At 47.1% G+C, this 20,851-nt stretch overlaps 1 protein-coding gene across 1 annotated transcript in view; it reads right to left on the bottom strand.

Annotated features, from left to right (window-relative positions):
* Positions 1 to 20,851, bottom strand: part of Ptprn2 (protein tyrosine phosphatase receptor type N2) — a 565,071-nt gene that overhangs the window by 423,895 nt on the left and 120,325 nt on the right. Inside the window, exon 4 of the mRNA XM_071605349.1 lies at positions 4,636 to 4,738. Coding sequence (XP_071461450.1) covers positions 4,636 to 4,738 — 103 coding nt within the window. The remainder of the gene's footprint in view (positions 1 to 4,635; positions 4,739 to 20,851) is intronic.

Here is a 20,851-nt window from a genome sequence, read left to right as displayed (position 1 = left end):
AGTCCAAACCTGTGCGCCCACCTGCACCTCCCACTCCTTGACTGCGAGTGCAGATTTCTCCAGGCACTGCTTGAGCCTCAGAGTTCTGGCAAAGAGAGTGGGTCGGCCCAGCAGTGCCCGTGTCCTAAGCCCGCGTGAGGAACTGTCGAGTGTCTCAAAGAGCGCCAGCGCACACCCTGTTCCCACAATGCCCCCTAAGGGCCAAGTGCAGGAGACAAAGCTGAAATATGGCCAACAAGTGGAGGACATCCACGTGTAAGAGGAAGAGTGAGAGGCGGGGAGCAGGAGGGGCAGGCTGGGGGCCAGGAGGGTCTGTGTTGTAGCTGGTGGCCCCTCACCAGCGCGCAGCACCACAGTCTCCACTGCCTGTCCAGGGAGAGGCTGGCCTCAGTGGGCGCAGGCACCATTGATACCACCAGCCTGGGAATGGGCAGCTCAGGTGTGCAGGATCTTGGGAGGCGCACACAGCAGCCCATGCCATGACCAGGAGGCAGGAGTCCACACGCACCACGTGGTACCTAGACCCAGGTCTCTGCCAATTCATGCTCTGCAGGAAGCGCACTGGGGTTTTAGGTGGTCATGGCTCATCATAAATTCCCCAATGAAAGTGACCTTGGGTGGCTCCAGCCAAGGTCTTCATAGGGAATGCCTGGTTCTCAAGAAGGATGACTCACATTAGGGCTGTGTGTAGTACATATTCTAAATGCCAACATCACTAACTAGCAGGGGGTACGAATCCAAGCTACAATGAGACATCATCTTGCCCCGTTTAAGATGGTGATTACCAAACAATAAAGTGTTGGCTGGGACAAGAAGAAAAGCGAGCTCCCGCACCCTGTTGGTGGGAACGTAAACTGGACCTTTATGGAGAACATACGGACGGAGGCTCCTCAAGAAACGGAAAACAGGTTCTGGTGTGTATCCAAGACCACAGAACTGGCCCAGACGCTGCAGGTCCACCGCAGCCAAGGCCTAGACTGGACCTGGGTGCCCACCGGCAGAGGAGGGACAAAGGAAATACAGCACAGGTACACTCGGGCGGATCATTCAGCTCTAAGTGGGGCTGGAGGACAGCGAGTCGAGGGAAGCAAGCCAGACAGACAGGTGTGGGAGCCTGTCCTCTCCCAGGTGGATGCTGGAAGAAGCCAGCCTGGGTGTCCAGCAGTGAGGACGAGAGGCTGGGAAGGGAGGAGAGGGAACGCAGGGCGGCAGGTCACAGGTACCAGGAGTGAGTTCTGGGGCTCCCAGCACAGGAGGGGTGACTTCAGTTCACCAGAACCTACTGTGCACTTCATGAGGAAGAGAGGAGAGGAGCCTGAAGGCTCCGCAGCAAGAGGTGACGGGGACCGGGGACAGAAAGGCTCATGGCCCTGATGTGACCAGTCCATGCTGGAGCCCCGTGTTGAAAAGGAGCACCCAAATGCACGAACATGCAGTTATCACATGACAATAAAAAAAAAACTTAAGGCTGAGATTTACCAAAAATCTTCCTATTTGATCTTAAGAATCTCAGTGGATGAACCTGCCTTGATTTCATTTCCAGTGCTTCCTCTAGGCGTATGGCTTAGCCTTAAAAAGAAATGTGATTTATCAAGTAACTCACAGCTCGCTGCCTTCAAACCATGGCTATAGCTCCCAAGACCATTTTTTAATGGATGAAACTTCAGGTTACATGCTATCAGGGAGTAATCTAACTCAAAGTCAATTTACTTGGATATTTTGTCTATTCCTCTCACTAACTGCTAATCAATACACAGAGCTAGCTCATAAATGAGTCTTTCGATGGTCTGTCCATCCTCCCATGCCTTGTCCACCACGGAGGCTTGTTTGTGACCCTGCACTGTGGGTGACGATGGCCTTCATTACCATGCTGCACGACGCTGTAGCAATTAACTTGCAGGCTGACTCCTGCCCTGTCATCCAGCGTGAAGCAGGTCAAACCACTGTAAGAACACATTTTCCACTTCAAAAAGGTGGAGAGTGTTTCACACTAAGGACTCCACTATTCTTGTGCACCCGGATGAACTGGCCTTGGACCCCAGCATATGTGATGCTTAAAGCTGTCACCCAGATGTCAGAGGGAAAAATCCAAATCAGGATCAGAACCACAGCAAAGAGCTTCACAGCCGGCACCTCCCTGCTGCACTCAAGTCCGTTTTGGGCCATTTCTCTCCTCACACGAAACCTTCGCAGCCACCACAAGTTCTCTGGAGGTGTCCGGCTCACAGGCCCCTCACGGCAGCGTCCACGGTCCCATGTCTCCTCGTCCACGCGGCTTGCTCTGATGAGGCACTGTGTGCAGGGAGCAGGCTCTGGCTCAGGTCGGCCCAGGACCAGACTTCCCGGAAGACCCAGTCCTCATCTCCTCTTTACTCCGAACAAACTGTTGGTGTGGCACATTACTTATTCCTCTGAGGAACAACAGCCAAACGTGCGGAGCGCTAGCTGCTGCCCCCAGGTGACAGAGGAGCCCGCAGAATGCCCCAAAATGACGAAGCAAAGACACCGGCGGAGTCACGGGTGGTGCAGTCACCACACAACAGCACCGGGAGACCCTGGCCCCCTCCTGCCTTCCCTCAACAAGTGAGGACACTGTGTGTGCCTGGCCAGGGTGAGAGCCAGGAGCAGGCGCCAGGTCAGACCCTACACCCAGGAGGAGCAGCGAGGAAGGAAAGAAGCCGAAGGAGGAGGGTTCCCACCCAGCACCCCCTCACGGCGAGGTGAGGCCAGGAGAAGACAGCCACAGGGGATCCAAAATGAGAGACAGCTACAGATACTAAAGAAGATTCAAGGCACCCAGGCCTGGTCCCCAGGGGACGTGGAGGAGGAAAACCAGGACCTGCTGCGGTAGATTCCCCACTGGGCTGCCCAAAGGGCTTTTAAGAGTCCACCCTTCAAACTGAGTCCAAGGGAAGATGACCACAAATTAATCAGGCAGCACCAATGAGGCGAAGGCAGGAACGGCAATTCTGATAGGTGAATGGCAGCCAAGGCGGGAAGCATCTGAGCTCCATCTTCAAATGGCAGAACAATAAGGAGAGACGTTGGGAAGCTCATCAGCAGAGCCGCAGAGCCAGATATAGCTGCAGGGTGGCAGGGGCTGAGGACATGGGTAGAGAATGTCCACCACCTCTGCCCAAGGAGGGCCTCTGTCCTACAGCCAGTGAACAGTTCTTCTCCAGTCCTACCAGGAAGGGAAGAATGGAGACAGCCAGCCCAGGAGAGCAGCGGGCCCTCTGCCTTCCCCCACAGGTGCACCTAGTGGCACCCCGACACAGATGGAAACCACCTCTACAAGACAAGCCTGCATGGAAGACCCCATCCATCCTCAAGGAAACAACTGCAGGACCAGACGCGGTTTTACAGGGACTAGGACCACGCACAGGACATCCACAAGAACACTCCAGTCTCTACGTATGACGCTTCAACTCTTCATCTCACTGATAATGAAAATAAAAGCCAAGACAAACTACATCCTGCATAACACGGCCTTGGAAGGTGACCAGTGCCATGCAGTCGGGACCGTGAGGTCCAGGAGCCTGTCTGGTGTCCTTTAAAGTCTCCCAGGTGCTGGGTGGCCATGTGTCTCCCACTTAGGCAGTTGCTCCTCAGCCACTTACCACCTCCTGGACTCCTGGAGCCAAGTTTTCTCGGTGCCCGGGTCCCTGGCCCCTCCCAGGTCCCACCCACCCCTGAGCCTGGTGGAGGCGTCATCTGGGAGTCACCAGGAATGCCGTGAAGAGCAGCAGGAGGCCAGAAAATGGGACTGAAGGCAGCTCCAGGGAACACGTGAGGGGCTCCACAGAAACGTCCTGTGCCCACCAAGGACCGTAGTGGCACTTCTCTTTCATAAAGGCACTATAGGCAGAGAGGTGCGCAGGAGCGAAGGCAGGTCCCGCCCTCTGGTGTGGCTGTGTGCTGCAGTCGCCATCTGCTGCTCTCCTGCTCCCCAGACCCTACAAGGACACTGCCTCACCCATTCAATGAGCACGGAGGTGGAGATCTAGATCTCTGTGCCATGGGGATTTTCTAACTAAAGACTGTGGTCCTAGATGTTTTCTCTCAGGAAAAAAAAAATGGACTGTCCAAACAGAAACCCTAGGAAAGTCCCTGTGTGTGCTTTTAACATGAAAAACAGCGGTGCAGACGCCGGCAGCCCTGCTCGCCTGCTGTGTCTGTCTGGGCTGCTTTTCTCCACCTGCAGGATGGGGCTGCTGTACTCACTACCTCCTGTGGCAGCATGTGTGAGACAGAGGGAGTGAGCACATGTCTGAACCGGCGGCCTGCTTCAAGCTACTGTACGGTGAGGTCTTTCTGCCTGTCCTGCAGTGGGGAGACTTCCTCCTGAGAAGAGGGGATTCTTGACCTCCGCATGCACAGAGGCCTAAAGATGCAGGATTTCCCAAAGGAGCCATGGAAGAAAATCTTGGCCCGCCTCTTGGTGACAAGCAATGTGGCCTCCTCTCATGGGTCAGGATACAGCAGAGCAAGAAGTCTCTTCCTCACAGACAGCTGACCTTCTGAAGCTTCCCACCAGGAAGACTGGGGTGCTTGCTACGACACAACCCAGCTTAATAATGTGACTGCGGTTGAGGGGCAACCCTAGACCCTAGAGTAACCCGAGACTGTGCATACCTGGCTCGGCTGGAAGATTCCAGAGGCTGTGGGTAGGCTCTGGGGAGGTTTGCGAGCTCCTGTGCCATCACACGCTGGGTAGAGTCATCTTGCCACGTGAAGCCTGTGGGGACAGGGGTGAAAACTGAGTTACTGATTCAGAAGTTTGGCCGTGCTTCTGCCTGCACCACATCCCGGATGGCTCCCTCACACTGCTGACACCACATACAAGCCGGGGATCCCCCACTGCTCCTTACTAGTCAGGTCTTCTTCACGGAGTCCAACTCTCTCAAATCTCTAGACCAAAAAGACGACTGACACTTTTCCCATTGTTTCCAACAAGCACAATGGTGCTGGCTATGGCTGAAGCAAGACCCTTAAGCCAAATGTGATGTCGGTCCCAAGGGGGACCCTGTCTCCCTCGAAGGCCTTGGTCCCAACAAGAGATGCTTCCCCTCCACAAAGGGCATGTTCTTGTCCATGCTTGCCACCATCTTGGCCATTTTTGTCCTCCCTTACCCCATGCTGCTTGGGAGCAAGTGCTCAGGTGGAACAAGGGGTGTTGCTCCAGGAGAGCGACTGCCACGGGGCTTGACGCACTGCCTCTGGGAACCAGTGACACTGTATTCACACTCGAATGTTATGACAAAGAGACTTACAACAAGGGCAAAGCAGTTGTGAAGGCAAAATCCATGTGATTATGCATTAATTACATGCGCTGTGGATCACATGATAATTAGGCTCAGAATTACCAAATAACTCCTAAGAATAATTATTATGCAATTTGTACATTTTAGATCTTATGGTAACACTTTCACACTTAGAACTACCCCATGCAATTATCCATAATTATCTAATCACTAAATATCATGTAATTACAGAGGTATAGTTTTATGCCCTGTACAAAACACATTACTAAAATCTTCAAATCAGAATGGCTCTGTGCGTGTGTGTGCTGCAAGTCCAGAACACACACTCTGGATGGAATCGAAAGACAGCTCAGTAGACGTGATTGGCCTTCAAGAACACACTTAGATATTTTTTTCAAATGCAAATCTAAATTGTTCCAAGTTTACACATGGCAATCCAAACAGAGGCCACAGTCCTAGGTCCCAGAAGGCCCAGCGGCATCACTACCAAGGCAGGTGGCCTTCTGCTTGTGCTAAGTAGCTGTCTTTGGCGTGTGACACACAGAGACTGGGTCACTGTAGGGACAGTGACCCACAACCACTGCTGCACACACTCCGGTGTGGCTGAACTTGACTGAAAGCAAACCCACCCTCTAGTGAAAGCAACTGAAGAGAGCCCCTGCAGAGGGCACCGTCCAGGGCTCTGCTTCACCCACCCCAGGGGCATCTCCAATGAAGAGATTTTGCAAGTTGAAACAACATCTAGCCCTTTGGATTTAGAAAAAAAGCACATTTTAAGTATGGCATTCCCCAAGGATAGCCATAATATTCATCTTTATCAGGAAACAAAATCAAGGGCACAAAAGGGAAATTCCAGGAAAACAATTTCATTTATAAAATTAGGCAACTGAAATTCAAGTATCTCAACAGCATGGAAGCCTGAGCTATGTTGAGGTGGGACCTACAATAAAGGCTCCATTGTTAGGGCAACTGCTGGTCAGCCAGAAAAGGCCGTATGTGGGAGTGCAAGGAGGGCCCAGGACCCTAACCAGACCACTGAGCCTCTCTGGGAGGAGGAGGAACCGTGCTCTTGGGTGAAAATTGAGGTAAGGCAAAGACCTGGGTGCTTCAGCATCCCCGTGAAGTGCTCTCTGGGCCTAAGTGTGAGAGGCATCCCACCCCCCTGGGTGACGTCAAGGGAGGCAGAGTAAGGAGACCCCAGGGGTGGAAACTCCCGCCCTGCCCTCAGGTGTCCACAGAGGTGAGTGGGCCTGGGCTTCTACCTCCCAGCACCCATGCTCTCCCTGGCCGGGCAGTGTAGAAAAAGCTTTTGCATGAGCTTCAAAGTCTCATAATATACAAAAGTAACCAGTTTCAATTGAAAATCATTGCTTACAAGAAGAACCAAGAATGCCTCAAACTGAAAGAACACAGAGAATCAAGAGATACCAGCCCTGGGATGAGAGGTGTGAGACCCCATGGCGCCATGATGACACTGCCTCCTAAGCCACTGTGCGCACACCTGAGACAGGCCAAGAGCAGCATCCCCGCCAACACGGGTGGTATGAGGAAGACCCCGATGGGAGTCTCATGACTGAGGAGTACAGTAAGAAACACATGTTCTACAGAAAGAGGGGAGAGTCAGACATGGAGACAGAACCACACAAATCCTCCGATTCAGCCATGGAGAGCGAGCGGTCTGGAAAATGAGCAGAGGCTCAGAACTCTGAGGCCGTGACCACAGATCCGCCGTTCATGCCACAAATGCCTCAGAAGTAGAGGAGAAAGAAGGCAGGGCCCAAAGAAACTCGGAAAAATAATGGCTGAAAACCTCTCAGTTTTGACAAAAGACAAAAACTTAAAACTTCAGGAAGCTGAATACACCCCAAACAGGATGATCCTGATTCTTCTCCAAGATTCATTATGATTTAACTTCTGATGACCTCAAAGAAAAAGTCTTCACAAAGACACAGAAAAATGATGCCTTCTTTACATGCAAAACATGATTCATATGACAGAGGATTTCTCCTCAGAAACCCTGGAAGTCACCGGAAATAGCAGATTTTCAAGTGCTAAAGAACAAGAAGAGTCGGCCCAAGATCCGTCGATTTACCCATCCATGCAGCCCATGAGAATATCCTACAGGAATGAGAAGGAAACCGTCAAGCTCTCCAATCCACAGAGCCAGGGAAAACCCTTCAGGAACGAGGAGACATTGAGATGATCTAAATCAAGGAAAGAGAAGAGCTAAATGAACTACTCTAAACAGAAAGGAGAGGATGAAAGCAGCACCCTACGAATCAGGAAAGAACAGGGCAGGCAACAACACCGGTAAATACAGGTGCCTCCTCCTCTTGAGCTCCAGTGTGAGCACGGTTTCTTCTGAGACCATGCAGGAGGAGTATTAACAATCATATACACATGAAGACCAGTAAACTGTGTTCATTTAACTGGTAAAACAGACACCAGCAAGCTATGATATGTAATTATATATCTACACGAAGAAAGGCATCAAGATATCAAAAACATCAGTTCAAAAGCATAGCCGAAAAATTAAAATGGATTCCCCAATGCTAAAATAACTTAAAGGGAGGGAAATAAAAACAGAGAAGTAAAAACTAGGAAACAAAAAATCAAACATTTAAGTTCTAGAATATCAAGGACTAGACTGAATGTCAATACATCAATGAAAACAGGAATTGGCTGAGAGGATTTTTAAAACTACTCAACTATGTTACCTGTTAAACTAACTTCAAATATAACAAATAGGAAGAATGAAAGTAAAAATATGGGAAAAATACAGGCATTAAAGAGCAGCAGCAATGTGTACTTTAATATCAGATAAATGAATCATCAGAGAAAATAAAATTAAGAGAGAGAGGAAAATTACATGGTGATAGAAGGGTTAATCCACCAAGACGCAGCAGTCCTAAACAGGCATGCACCAAATGTCAGAGCAGCAACATATGTGGAGCAGAAGTTGATCGAACTAAAGAAGAAATAGAAAATTCCAGGCTGGGGATGTGGCTCAAGCGGTAGCGCGCTTGCCTGGCATGCGTGCGGCCCGGGTTCAATCCTCAGCACCACATAAAAAAAAAAAAAAAGATGTTGTGTCCTCTGAAAACTAAAAAATAAATATTAAAATTCTCTCTCTCTCTCTCTCTCTTAAAAAAATCTTCAAATTTATAAAAAAAAGAAAAAGAAAAAGAAAATTCACAATTAGAGCTGTTAGTTTCACATCACTTTCTCAGCAAATGATAAAAAAAAACTATTTAAATAGAAAACCAGCAGATGCAGACAAGAACTCATGAGTGCCACTGGGCAACAAGGCCCGGTGGGCACTGGTGGAGCACGACCCAGCCACAGCGGAACGCATCCCATCAGCCACCCATGCAGCATGGGCCAGGACCACATCCCAGTTAGCACACAGGCCTCAGCAGCTGGGAAGGAACAGGACCATTCACAGAGTGTTCCTAACACTGCAGAGGCCTGCTGGTAATCAGCCTCAGGAAAATAATGGGGAAATCTCCAGACGCCCAGAAAGCGAACAACATATTTCTAAGTTATCCCTGGACCAAAGGGAATCCAAGGTGGTAAAGCACACTGTACTGGATGAAGCCAAAGTGCAGCAAGATCCCAACATTACGGCTCACAGTTAAAGCAGAGCTGTGAGGGGCATGTTTAGCACTGAAGGCTTATGTTAGGCAAAGAGAGGACTCAAATCAGCAATCTAAATTCCAATCAAGAATCTACATAAAGAACAGTAAAATAAACCCAAAGAATGTAGAAGGAAGAGAATGATAGGTCAATGAAATTTTTTTTAAAAAAATATTAATTTTTTGGTTGTAGTTGGACAAGATATCTTTATTTTGTTTATTTATTTTTATGTGGTGCTGAGGATCGAACCCAGGGCCTCGCACATGCTAGGTGAGTGCTCTACCGCTGAGCCACAACCCCAGCCCCAGTCAATGAAATTTAAATTAGAAAAAGACAGAGAAAAATGTGACAACAAAAACTAGTTCTGTGAAAAGATCAGTAAAACCGACAAACTTCTAGCAAGAAAAATGAAAAAAGATATAACAAATTGCCAATATAAGTAATAAAACAGGGAATATCACTGTAGACATCGAAAGGATAATAAGAGAATCAACAACTTTACCCACATAAACTTTTGACAACATTGGTGAAATGGTGGAGGCCTGGAAAAATATAAACTACCATAATTGATCCAACTCAAGACAGAGAGTTTTAATAACCCTGTAACTATTAAGGAACTGGACTTCAGAATTTAAAACCTCCCCACAAAATAAACATGCAGGCCCAAATGGAGAATTTAGAAGAATCCTACCAAACGTCTAAAGAAGCATTAACATAAATTCCACATAATCTCTTCCAGAAAACAGAAGAGGAGGAAACAGTTTCCACTCCGTTTCATGTAGCCACTACTAATCTGATATCAAAGGCAGACCATGACAGTACAGGAAAAGAAACCTGCAGACCAATATCCCTCATGAGTGTAGATGCAAACGACCTTTAAAAACATGTGCAAATAACATCTGGCAATATATGAAAATGATCATTCACCACAGGGTTTATTTCCACATAAAAGGAGAGGCTAGTTCACTATTCAGAAATAAAATCAGTGTAATCTACAATATTAATAGACCAAAGAAGAATAAAAATCAAACCATCATAACAATCAAGGCAGAAAAAGCAACTGAAAAATGTAATGCCCATTTATCATTAAAACTGTCAGAAAAAAAAAGAATCAAGGATAACCAAAATTGATAACAACTGGTCAACGTTTTGCCCTGAAAAACCCCTGAGGCTAAAGCCAGCCACACCTATTGGCACAAACCAAAGGTTCTCTACTGGGGGTTTGGAACAAAGAAAGATGTCCACTCTCACCACCATATTCAACAGAGTGCTGAGAATTCCGACCACTGCAAGGGGAAATAAGGGCAATAAAACATGCATATCAGAAAACTGTACCTATTTCCAGATGACATGGCTGTCTACATGGAAACTCCCAAGGAATCTATAAAAGAAAGAAAGAAAAACCTCCTAGAACTAATAAGTTCATTTCCTACATACATACAAAGAGAACTGACATTAAATACTATTTATAGTTGCTTGAAAGTTTAAATACTTAGGGATGAATCTAACAAAACATGTATAGGACTTGTGTACTGGAAATTACACAATGGGATGAAAGAAATCAAAGATCTAAATAAATGACAGATAAGCCATGTTCATAGATCTAAAGTCTCAATGTAAAATTATGTTAATTCTCCCTAAATTGATACACTGTAAAGGTTTGACATAATTCTGGTACAAATTTCAGCAAGATTCTTTGTAGGTACAGACAAGCAATTTATATGGAATAACAAATTAACTAAAGTCACCAAAACTGCTTGGAAAAACAGAAATATAGCAATAGAATCATTGCACATCATTTCAGATCTTATTCCATCAGTACAGTAGCCTAGACTATGTAGTATGGGTGGAGAAACCGACAGATAAATCAATAAAGTATGATTGAAAGCCCAAAGAGTACTTCCTTGGTGGTCAGGACATCCTGGAGGTGACTGAATCCTCCAAAAGGGGGGAATGAGCATCTATTCAGAAATATGAGAGCCTGCCAAGAAGCCTGGGATGGGGAGTGCAAGGACCCTCCAGAGGTGGGGGTGAGTGTCTAAATAAAGACTCTAATGTGGAGAAAGGGATGCCAGCAGGGGAAAGACCCCAGATAACCTCCGGGTCTTATGTTAAAATAGTGTAAAGACAGTCCTAGGACAAAGGGAAAAAGAAGCCACAGATGATAAAATACTGTTGTTTTATTTGAACTCACTGAGCACAAGAATCTCCAGGAAAAATTCTAGGCCTAGGGATAGGGAAGAAAATGGAAAGCACAGATCCTACCCAGGTCTCAGTCATACTGTAAAAGTCTGCAACAGACTCTATTTTAATTTGTAAGGGCTTAAATCTGATAGTTCTTCTGTCTCCTACCCATAGGGATTTAATATTTGGTAAAAAGGTACAAAATCATTGTTTCCCGTCTGTTCTGTGTGTTTCTGTGCACATCTTGTATTGTATGTTATGTTTACATATGTGCTTGTGTTTATAATATTACATGGTACCAAAATTAGCATATAGGTAAATGAGCACTCATCAATTTTAAAAAAGAAATGGATCCAAATGCCTTTCAGTTCACATAACTGAAATTGATTAAATAGGTATGAATAAAGATGTCTTTAAGATTACTAACCACAAGTTTTTAGGTAGCCAGCCAATCAAGATAGTATTGATTTTTATAAAATATTTAAAGTTCAATGTCTATTACTTCTAAGGAATTTTCTTTGTAAGAAATAACTGACTCAAAGTGTTAAGTAGACTTATTAGATACCTTGATTTCATGGGTAATATAAGCTTGATATGAGTAAATTAATTTTAACATAAATGTGATTAATCTCCATAAATATGTTTGTGAGAAGAGACATCTGATTAATTTACAAAGCAAAAAAACTAAAACATCAACTAAGTATAAATTCAAGAACACTTGGTTTTTCTTCAATTCCACAAGGTAACATATATTAGGATATATTAAATGTGTTTTTATAAATTAGTAAATGAAAAAAAGAGTTCAAGATTGCTTGTTTCTGGGTCTTATCCTAAAAACAAGGTTACTAAGAGTTAAAATCCTGACAGGTATAATTTAATATGCAAAGAATAAAGTTTCAGCTTTATTTCAACTAAAGTACTGTAAAAAGGTTTTAAAAAGACTAATTTGTCTAAATTCATAAATTTCATAAGGATTGTTTCAGAATGTAACCGTTAATATGCTAATTTTCTATGTTGAAAAACAATAAGGGCTCCTTTAAACACTGATCTGCTCTTACCTATCAAGATAATTTCTGGTATCTTCTAAGTTTTATTACTTAGGAAAACTAAGTCTTGAAAGAATTGGGGTTTGTACCTGTTTCAAACTCTTCTAAATGATTACTTCATAAATGTATGTAACTGACATGTATACTTATGTATACACCTGAGAACAGTTTGAGCCTGTTAAGTTCTAATGTAAAGTTAAACTTAGTTAATGGACACCTATGTAACTGTGACACTAACCATTACTGGCTTCTCTACATATCAGATACATTCATGCTCTTCAAGTATACCACCCTTTGAAAATGTAAAGCTTAATTCGAGAGCATTTTCACCAAGTTGGTGTTCTTCAAACAAAAACTGTCTGTAGCAACAGTCTCCTTCAGCTGTGTATAGAAATAAGCAATCTGGTTGGTATTTATGTCATTTGATGTTTTGTAACTAGATAAAGGTAACCTGTTATCAATGAGTTTTATATCACAATTCAGTCTGGCGACTTGGTTTTAATCAAGACCTAGGGAGAAGGAGAGCTTCAACTGACCTGAAAAGGACCTTATCAAGTGGCCCCTGATCACTGGTGGCTATCTTAACTGTTAAAAAGAGAACTCATTTCAATGGGTGGTTTCCAACTCAAAAAGTCACCATGGCTAAGATGGATGGCAATACCAAAGGATAAAAGAACAAAAATGAAAATGAGACCAAAAGGTATAAAAAGGGAGACTTGTGAGAAACAGAAAGTTCAGTGGTCCCTTTTTAGCATATAACACTTAGCCTTAATTGCTCAAGAAGTAGGCTCAGCACTCTCAATGCTCAAGCAGTGTGTTTTAATTATAGTCCTTCCCTTTGCGCTCCCCGGTTTTAAGCCACTTGCATAAATTACAACCCCAAGCTCCTCCTATCAGAGCAGGGGACAGTGCTACATTAGGGATACAAACAGGCGGACTGCCACCCAAACATGCTTGCTTGCCAGACTTTGCTAAGTTGCACACCTTCTACAAAGTGAAGTTTGCCTTGCCCAGCTGCTTCCAACCCAAGGTTGACTCCCTGAGGCACCCAGGTATTTCTAACAGAATGGAAGGAGGTCTCCTGTGGGGGGTGTGCATATGTGTTACACAGCACATTTCCACTGGGTCCCTCCTGCCGGTGGGCGTGCTCAGCCACTTGGTGTGCGTGTGTGTTGAGGAGGTCGGGGAGCTGAGCCCACTTCCTGAGCAACAGCATAGCCACTCCACCTCAGAAGTGCCAGGCAGCCCACACTGGTGGTCGGATCTGCACACAGTGGATGAAATGCGAACCAGGTGGAGAAGACAGGTATTGTTAGGCATTCCTCTCTCTGACCTGTGAAGATCTGGGTCCTGCTCCCCTTGGGAAATCCTATTTGATGGCAACATAACGGAGTAAGGAAGGGCAGGCGTAGCAAGACTGGTGAAGGCCCCTGGACGGAAGCCCCTGCTCACAGTGGGTAGGGCTCACCAGAGGACCAGGATGGGGAGATTCATGAGGAAGGAGATGGGAGAGACAGCCAGACTTGCTCAGGAGCCAGGGCAGCACAGAGACAGCATAGAGTATGGAGGAGTGTTGAGAGCCACAGCCAAAGCGGCCCCAGCAAACTTCCAGCTGATTGGCTCCTCTGCTGTGATGCTCATTGGGCTGTTTCCCTGCCCTTTCAGACCACGGAGCTGCTCATTGGGGGACTCTTTTGGCTCCGCCCATGCAACCCAGCCAATCGGCCTCAAGAGCAGGAGGAGTGGGGAGGTGGAGAGGCTTGTGGGAAGCCGGTGGTGGCAGTTGGGCTCTGAGGGTTTTCCTGGGGAGCTGTGTGGTGTGGTGTGTGTGTTCTAAAAATAAAGTTTGTTTCTTTTGACAAGTGGCTCCTGAATTGTGCCCAGCCAGACTGCGGCATTTGGTGGCCCGTTCGGGGAACGACTGAGGGTAAGTGATAGGTAAACTGCTCGCCCCTGAGGGCAGGGCCAGAGGATGGGTAGCCATTTTAAGATTCTTCTTTTGTTTTGTTTCACTTTTGTTTTAAGTTGCCTGTCCCTGGAGATGAGTGAGACGGAAGAAAAACCGCTCACATCTGAGGAAAAACTATTTACGTCTGAGGAACAGATAGGGAGAAAGGATGGATGGACATTTCAGGAGGATAGAAAGGCTATAATGATTTTGTGTTGTTCCATTTTTGTTTCATTCCTTCTCGGCTTTGTTTGGCGTCATCTTGTTGGGTTGTATTATAGTAGAAATATGGGATCAGAAATTAGTAAAAAAGAAACCAAAAGAGTGTTAAGTAAATTGTTAGAGGAAGGAGGCATCTCAGTAAAATCAAGAGCAGTCAGGGCATACGTTGATACAATACAAAAATGTAGCCCATGGCTTTTTAAGGAGGAGTTGTTAAATATATCACAATGGAACCATCATGGTGAAGATTTAAAAAGAATAGAAAAGAAAAGCCCAGGGACTCTGCCAGTTGGCACATTGCCATTGTGGACATTCATATCTTGTTTGCTTAGTCCAAAGCCTTCAGTTCAGACAAAGGTAGAGGAAGGAGAAGACATATTGATTCAAGTAAAAGAGAAGGTCTCTCAAGTTAGTCAGACAGAGGAAATGATTCAAGTAAAAGAGAAGGTCTCTCAAGCTAGTCAGACAGAGGAAGAAAGTTTAGAGCAGAAAAAGCCATCAGGGGAAAAGTTACAACAGGAGACTGCTACTAACACCTTTCTATCACCAGAGGGCGTAAGTGTCCAACCAACAGCGCCACCTCCATATGCTGGGAGGCTCCCAACCCCTGCAGTTGATAGATGGGATCCTGAGACAGGATCTCAAATATTAACATGTCCTGTATTTGAGCAGGCAGGAGGGCAGCAAATTCACCATGCTTTAAATTTCAAAAAAGTGAAGCAGCTAAAAGAGGCTGTAACAACCTATGGTCCTCAAGCACCCTTCACTGTAAGCATGGTCGAATCCATTACCAACTTGAACATGACGCCAGCAGATTGGGCTAATATGTGTAAAGCTGTGCTAAATGGAGGGCAATACCTGTTATGGAAGGTTGCCAGTGAGGAATTTTGCACAGAGATGGCTAGGCAAAATGCAGCAGCCGGTTATCCTCAGAGAAATCTAGATATGTTGTTAGGAAAGGGACCTTATGAGGGTCAGCAGCAACAAATTGCATATGATCCTGCCATATACTCACAAATTGCTGTAGATGCGGTTAGAGCATGGAAGACTTTAAAGGACATGGAGGTTTACAAGGTCAGTTATCTAAGGTAATACAAGGAGCTAATGAACCTTACACTGAATTTGTAGATAGGCTTATTCAAACAGCTACCAGAGTTTTGGGGAATACAGAACAAGCAATGCCATTAATAAAACAACTGGCTTATGAGCAAGCAAATTGTTGGTGCAGAGAGGTCATTAGACCATGGAAACATGAAGATTTAAACACATATATTAAATTATGTGGAGACATTAATGAACAAGGGCAAGTCTTGGCAGCTGTAGTACAACAGGTTTTAGATGCCAGGCCAAAAACATGTTACAATTGTGAACAAACAGGACATTTTAAAAGGAATTGCCCCATAGAAGGAAGGTTTAACAATACTAGGTATCAAAGGGGTAGAATACAGGGTATTTGCCCACGATGCCATAGAGGGAGAACAGCAGCCAATTTGGATTCCAGAGAGATTAACTAAGGTCCAGACCCAGTGATTGTCTGGAGTCGGAGGTCTGTTTGTGTGTTTCCACAGGGAGAACAGCAGCCGATTTGGATTCCAGAGAGACTTAACTAAAGCGATTTCTACAGACCAAAAAGAAGATGATTTGGCTCAAATCCATAACAGCTGATATCCAGAACTCCAGTTTGGCTATCCTTATATCTGTGACAGTGGTTCTCCCACACCTGGAGGCTAATGAAACCAGGATGCTTTTTTCAATATCTATTTTATTATTGCCCTTTCCCACATCATGAAGTTCTATTTTGTTTTTTGAGCTCATACAGACCTAGGTTAATGTTTTGCTGATCAGTTCTATTTTTTGACTATGGAGTTTTTAAACATTGCAATGGAGATTTCATCTGTAAAAAGTTACAAGGCCCTTACTATTATGTTATGTGTTGTATGTATTATGTGTGCACACTTGTGTTTTGTGTTGTATGTTTGTATGTGCGTATGTCCATATATCATATATGACGATCGCTCATGAAAAAATGGATCCAATTTTTTTTTCTTATTCACATGATTTAAATGGTTTAATTTAAATTGGGTAAACAGCTGTTGAGGATTGTTTTAATATGTGAACAAAAAAGGAGGTTAACAGATCTGTTTGTTTACTTTCACCTTTCCTTTTCATTATATTTAATAATTCTATTCAGGATAATGTAAATTGTTCAGAAAATAGTGAACAATTTTAGTGCCTGCTGGAATGTTACATAATTTTTTCTTTAGCCATCATTGCCAGAATTCCTATCTTCATCCCAGTGCTGGTGAAGACAAAGATAAAACCAAACTACAGCTTCTGCAATAGCTATCACTGAACTGCTTGCAGAACTTGCCTGGACTATGTATCACTTGTATGCATTGTGAACTATCTGTTGGTGCAGTGACTTGTGGTAGTGCTTGGGTATTTTTGCTGATGGTGTCATTGGTGGTACAATTTTTCCAAAAGGAGCCATCAATTGGCTTGGTGTATCCTCCTCCCTTCTGCTTGTGATGGTCGTTCAGCTAAAATTTGGGGGCCTACAGAGGTGAGGAAAAGAACTTTACCCCCCCACCACTAGTACAAAGACCTATCCACAGGTGTGGCTGTATACTGGACCGGTAGTCAATGATGGGTAAGATCCAATTGCAATGGTACCAACCTAAGACAGGAGGCTGATGCCTTGAGGTCAGCTCATCCGATCACGGGTAAGGACCATGTGTACTATGGACAACCTAAGGCAGGCACGGTCCCTAAGCCACATGCTTGTTGTTTAATTAAACAGAGAGGGGGAGATGTTGAGAGCCACAGCCAAAGCTGCCCCAGCAAACTTCCAGCTGATTGGCTCCTCTGCTGTGATGCTCATTGGGCTGTTTCCCTGCCCTTTCAGACCACGGAGCCGCTCATTGGGGGACTCTTTTGGCTCTGCCCATGCAACCCAGCCAATCGGCCTCAAGAGCAGGAGGAGTGGGGAGGTGGAGAGGCTTGTGGGAAGCCGGTGGTGGCAGTTGGGCTCTGAGGGTTTTCCTGGGGAGCTGTGTGGTGTGGTGTGTGTGTTCTAAAAATAAAGTTCATTTCTTTTGACAAGTGGCTCCTGAATTGTGCCCAGCCAGACTGCGGCAGAGGAGTGTGTGCTTCCCTGTGGGGAGGTGGACAGAGAAGCACAGGGATCCTTGGGGCCTCAAATCAGCATGGGAACCTCGAAGGGAGAATGCAGGCTGGCAAGAGGGGGTTACACAGGTAACAGACACTGGCCACCACCTGGGAGTGTCCCAGGGACCACAGATCAGTGAGGAAACCTAGCAACAAAGGGGCTGCAGGTGGAGAGGCTTGGGAGAGAAGCAACCTGATTTGCAGGAGGCTCATTTGGGGATTGAGCAGCAGCACCATTTTGCCCCTGTGACCAACAGGGGAGGACTGAGAGGAAGGAACCCCAGAATTTCACCCCTGCCTTCTGAGTCCATTGAGCCCACTGGTCCTGCCAGAAAGATGCTAATGGGAAGTCAGGGGTCAATTTGAGCTGAGGAGTGTGATCAGAACTAAAGACTCAAACATTTGGAAGCTGGGGGGATGTGTCTGGGCTCCAGGTCAGGACAACGGCACAGAAGAACCTGAGGCAATGATTGCTTAGGAAGGAACTGGCTCCTGGGGTGCAGATCAGCACTGAGCTTGGTGCCAGCAGTGAATCGCCATCATCTACCTTATCTACCATCATCTACCTCCTCTGCCCCTTCTGTTCCTTGAAAACAGGATCTCACGACAATGCACAGGGTACAATGTTGGAATTCTAGGTTATGGAGGGGTGCTGCTGGCCTCATGGAGTAGGCCCATGGGCAGGCAGCAGATGCCCAGACCCTATTACTCATCATAGTGAGCCCCCCACTCCTCCTCTGAGACTAGGGAGGGCCATCTGAGTTCCCTTGGGTCATGAAGGAGAAACCCTGGAAACTGCCCATGGATATTCCCAGTTAGATGCAGAGGGAGGCACGTGAGTGCCCTGGTGATGCGGTCCTGATGCCCAGGCTCTGAGGCTACCCTTGGGTCTGCTCGTCTCGTCTCTGGTCACCAGAGTAGGCCCCACCCCCAGCCTCCCTTGACCTCTTCGGGCAGCCACTCGAGAGCTGCCTGTTCCAGGTGCCCTTCCCCGGGAAGCACGCTCAGGAGCCATGAGCCATCTGAAGGGCCCCAGAAAGCAGGCATCCGCCCACCTTCACCTCTCCTTGCCTCCCCTGTGCAGGCCAAGCTTATCAGTTAACTCAAAACACACTGAGCGGCAGGAGAGGCATGCCAGACACTCGGCTCCAAGAGCCACTGGGCCTTGCCTGCTCGTCCTGAACACTGAACGCATGGGTTCTGCCCCTCGTGCTACCCTGGCCGTGCTCACAGTTTCTGTGCCACCAAAATGTCCTGATTGGTGGGGCCAATTTCACTTTCAGTTTCAAGTCTTAATCATTACAGGATTTTTCCCTTCCAGCTCTTAAAATGGAACTTCCCCATTATTACAGTACTAGCAAGTGGGGGCCTGGGCACCCATGAATGAGGAACCCCAGGAGGACCAGGCAGCTCTGGGAAGCGTTGCTGGTTCCAGGTGCTCAGCAGGAGGGGATGCACCTCAAGTCTGGAGAGCTGGGTCTCAGAAAGAGGAGCCAGAACCAGAGACCTAGAGAGACATGGCTCAACAGAGAGCTGAGACAAAGCCCGGGCACCCCTGGCAGCTGCCGGGCCATGAGCTGCCTTGCATCTCTAAGGCCACAAGTACACACAGCCTTGTGACTTCAGGGGTCAGTTGAGGGGACCCAGGGCCAGGCAGGCAGTGAACTAACACACCCAAGACCTAGGGCCTCTTGAGGTTGGTCACAAGCAGCTACTCCTGTCTTCCAAACAGCAGGACGGTATAGAAACCTCACGTAAGAACACCCTTGGTAGGCACATCCCATTCAGAGAAGAGTATGCGATTCTGCTTCACGGGATTGACCCAGCTGTCCACTCTGATGGGGTAACCAGGTCTATTTCTAACTACTGGCCAGGAAAGAGCTCAGGAGACAGACTGCTCTGGAGCTTCTCTGTCACGAGAGCCTCTTTTCAGCCCACAAGCCACAAGTTGCACATGGCAGGCAGCGCGGCCGGCTCTTTGTACCATCAAAAGCTGCAGGGTGGCTGCAGCCTCCTCTCTGCCCAGTGGTTTAGCAGACAGGAAATGGCCTACTCTGTGCCCCTGCCACCATACGCATTGCCAGCATGGACCCCCCCTGTACCCCCACCCGCTGCACCCTTTCCCTTGCTCCTCTGACAGCTCCAGGAGGGCAGCTGCACAAACAAGGCCCACCTCTGGCACAGGCCTCACCTGCCACACCTCCTCCAAGGCTGCCTACTGGAGAGAGCCTCGCTGCTCAGGCTGCAGCTCCACAGGCACAGTGGGCAGCCACTGGCCTCCAAGGCTGGGAAGGCCCTAGAGCATGTGCCCAGGTATGAAATTCACCATGAGGCTGAACTGGGCATGCAGCTGCAACTCCAGACCTCGAGGGAAAGAAAGGGGCAAGAGGGGAAGGAGCGACTCTAACTCCAAGGAGGGCAGTGGGTGCCTGGGCTCACACACATGACCTGGGGGACACTGTGCTTTGTCTGACAGGTGTGGAGGAAGAAGGCTTTGATGGCTACTTCTTCCCCTACCCTCAGGCCACCGCAGCTTGAGGAGCAGCAAACAGAAGAAGTGTGTGGCACAGGAACAAGACATAGAAAACCAGGGTCACGGTAAATACGAATAGGGAGGTAGAGCAGGAAAAGGGGTGTCGATGCATTCAGTAAAGACCCAGACAAACTCAGGGCAGCGTGTCCTGGGAGAAGTCCAGGGGTGGTTAAGGCTCATGCTGCAGGAATGGACGCCACCTCAAGTAACCTGCACGTCAGGCCATGTTTTCCTTTCCTCACAGCGTGGCTAGCCACCCTCCCTCTAACTACACCTTCCCCTGCCAACTCAGAGGTTAAGTGCAAGTCAGCCTGTCCAGCTCCCTCAAGGACACTGGTCCTGGGACTTCCCCCTGTTCTCAAGACACAGGAGAAGAGGAGGCCAGTTCCCTCAACCCCTTCAATTAACACTCCACAGCTCACTGCACCCAGGTGGGAGGTCACAGCTTTGAGGTCCTCTCCAAACACCTCCTAAGTAAGAAAAGGTCTGAAAATTTTTTTACAAAGTCAAGAAGTGATACATGTGGCTTTGATATTCCTAAAAGACACACTTGCACTGGGAAAAAGGAGACCATGAGGCACCTCCAGTGCTGACTCTGCAGTGGGCTCAGGCCCCTCAATCTCCCAGCGAGGTCACACGGGTCCACTTCGTACTAACCATCTTTGCTACTGCTGTGGCTTCGCTCCCTGCTGGTCTTTGTGTCCTGGCCTGAGCCAGCTGCCCCCATGCCCATTTGTTCAGCCACTTGCCCACCCAGATGTCCTGTCTTACTCAAGGAAGAACTACCCAAGGTCCAGGGCCAGTTCTTGACAGACCTTGGACAAGCAGCACCCTCTCACGTGCTGTCTGG

This window comes from Marmota flaviventris, chromosome 1 (genome assembly GCF_047511675.1).
Source record: "Marmota flaviventris isolate mMarFla1 chromosome 1, mMarFla1.hap1, whole genome shotgun sequence".
Taxonomy (NCBI): Eukaryota; Metazoa; Chordata; class Mammalia; order Rodentia; family Sciuridae; genus Marmota; species Marmota flaviventris.
Note: the sequence above shows the minus strand (reverse complement) of the source record. Positions and strands in the feature narration are given on the sequence as shown.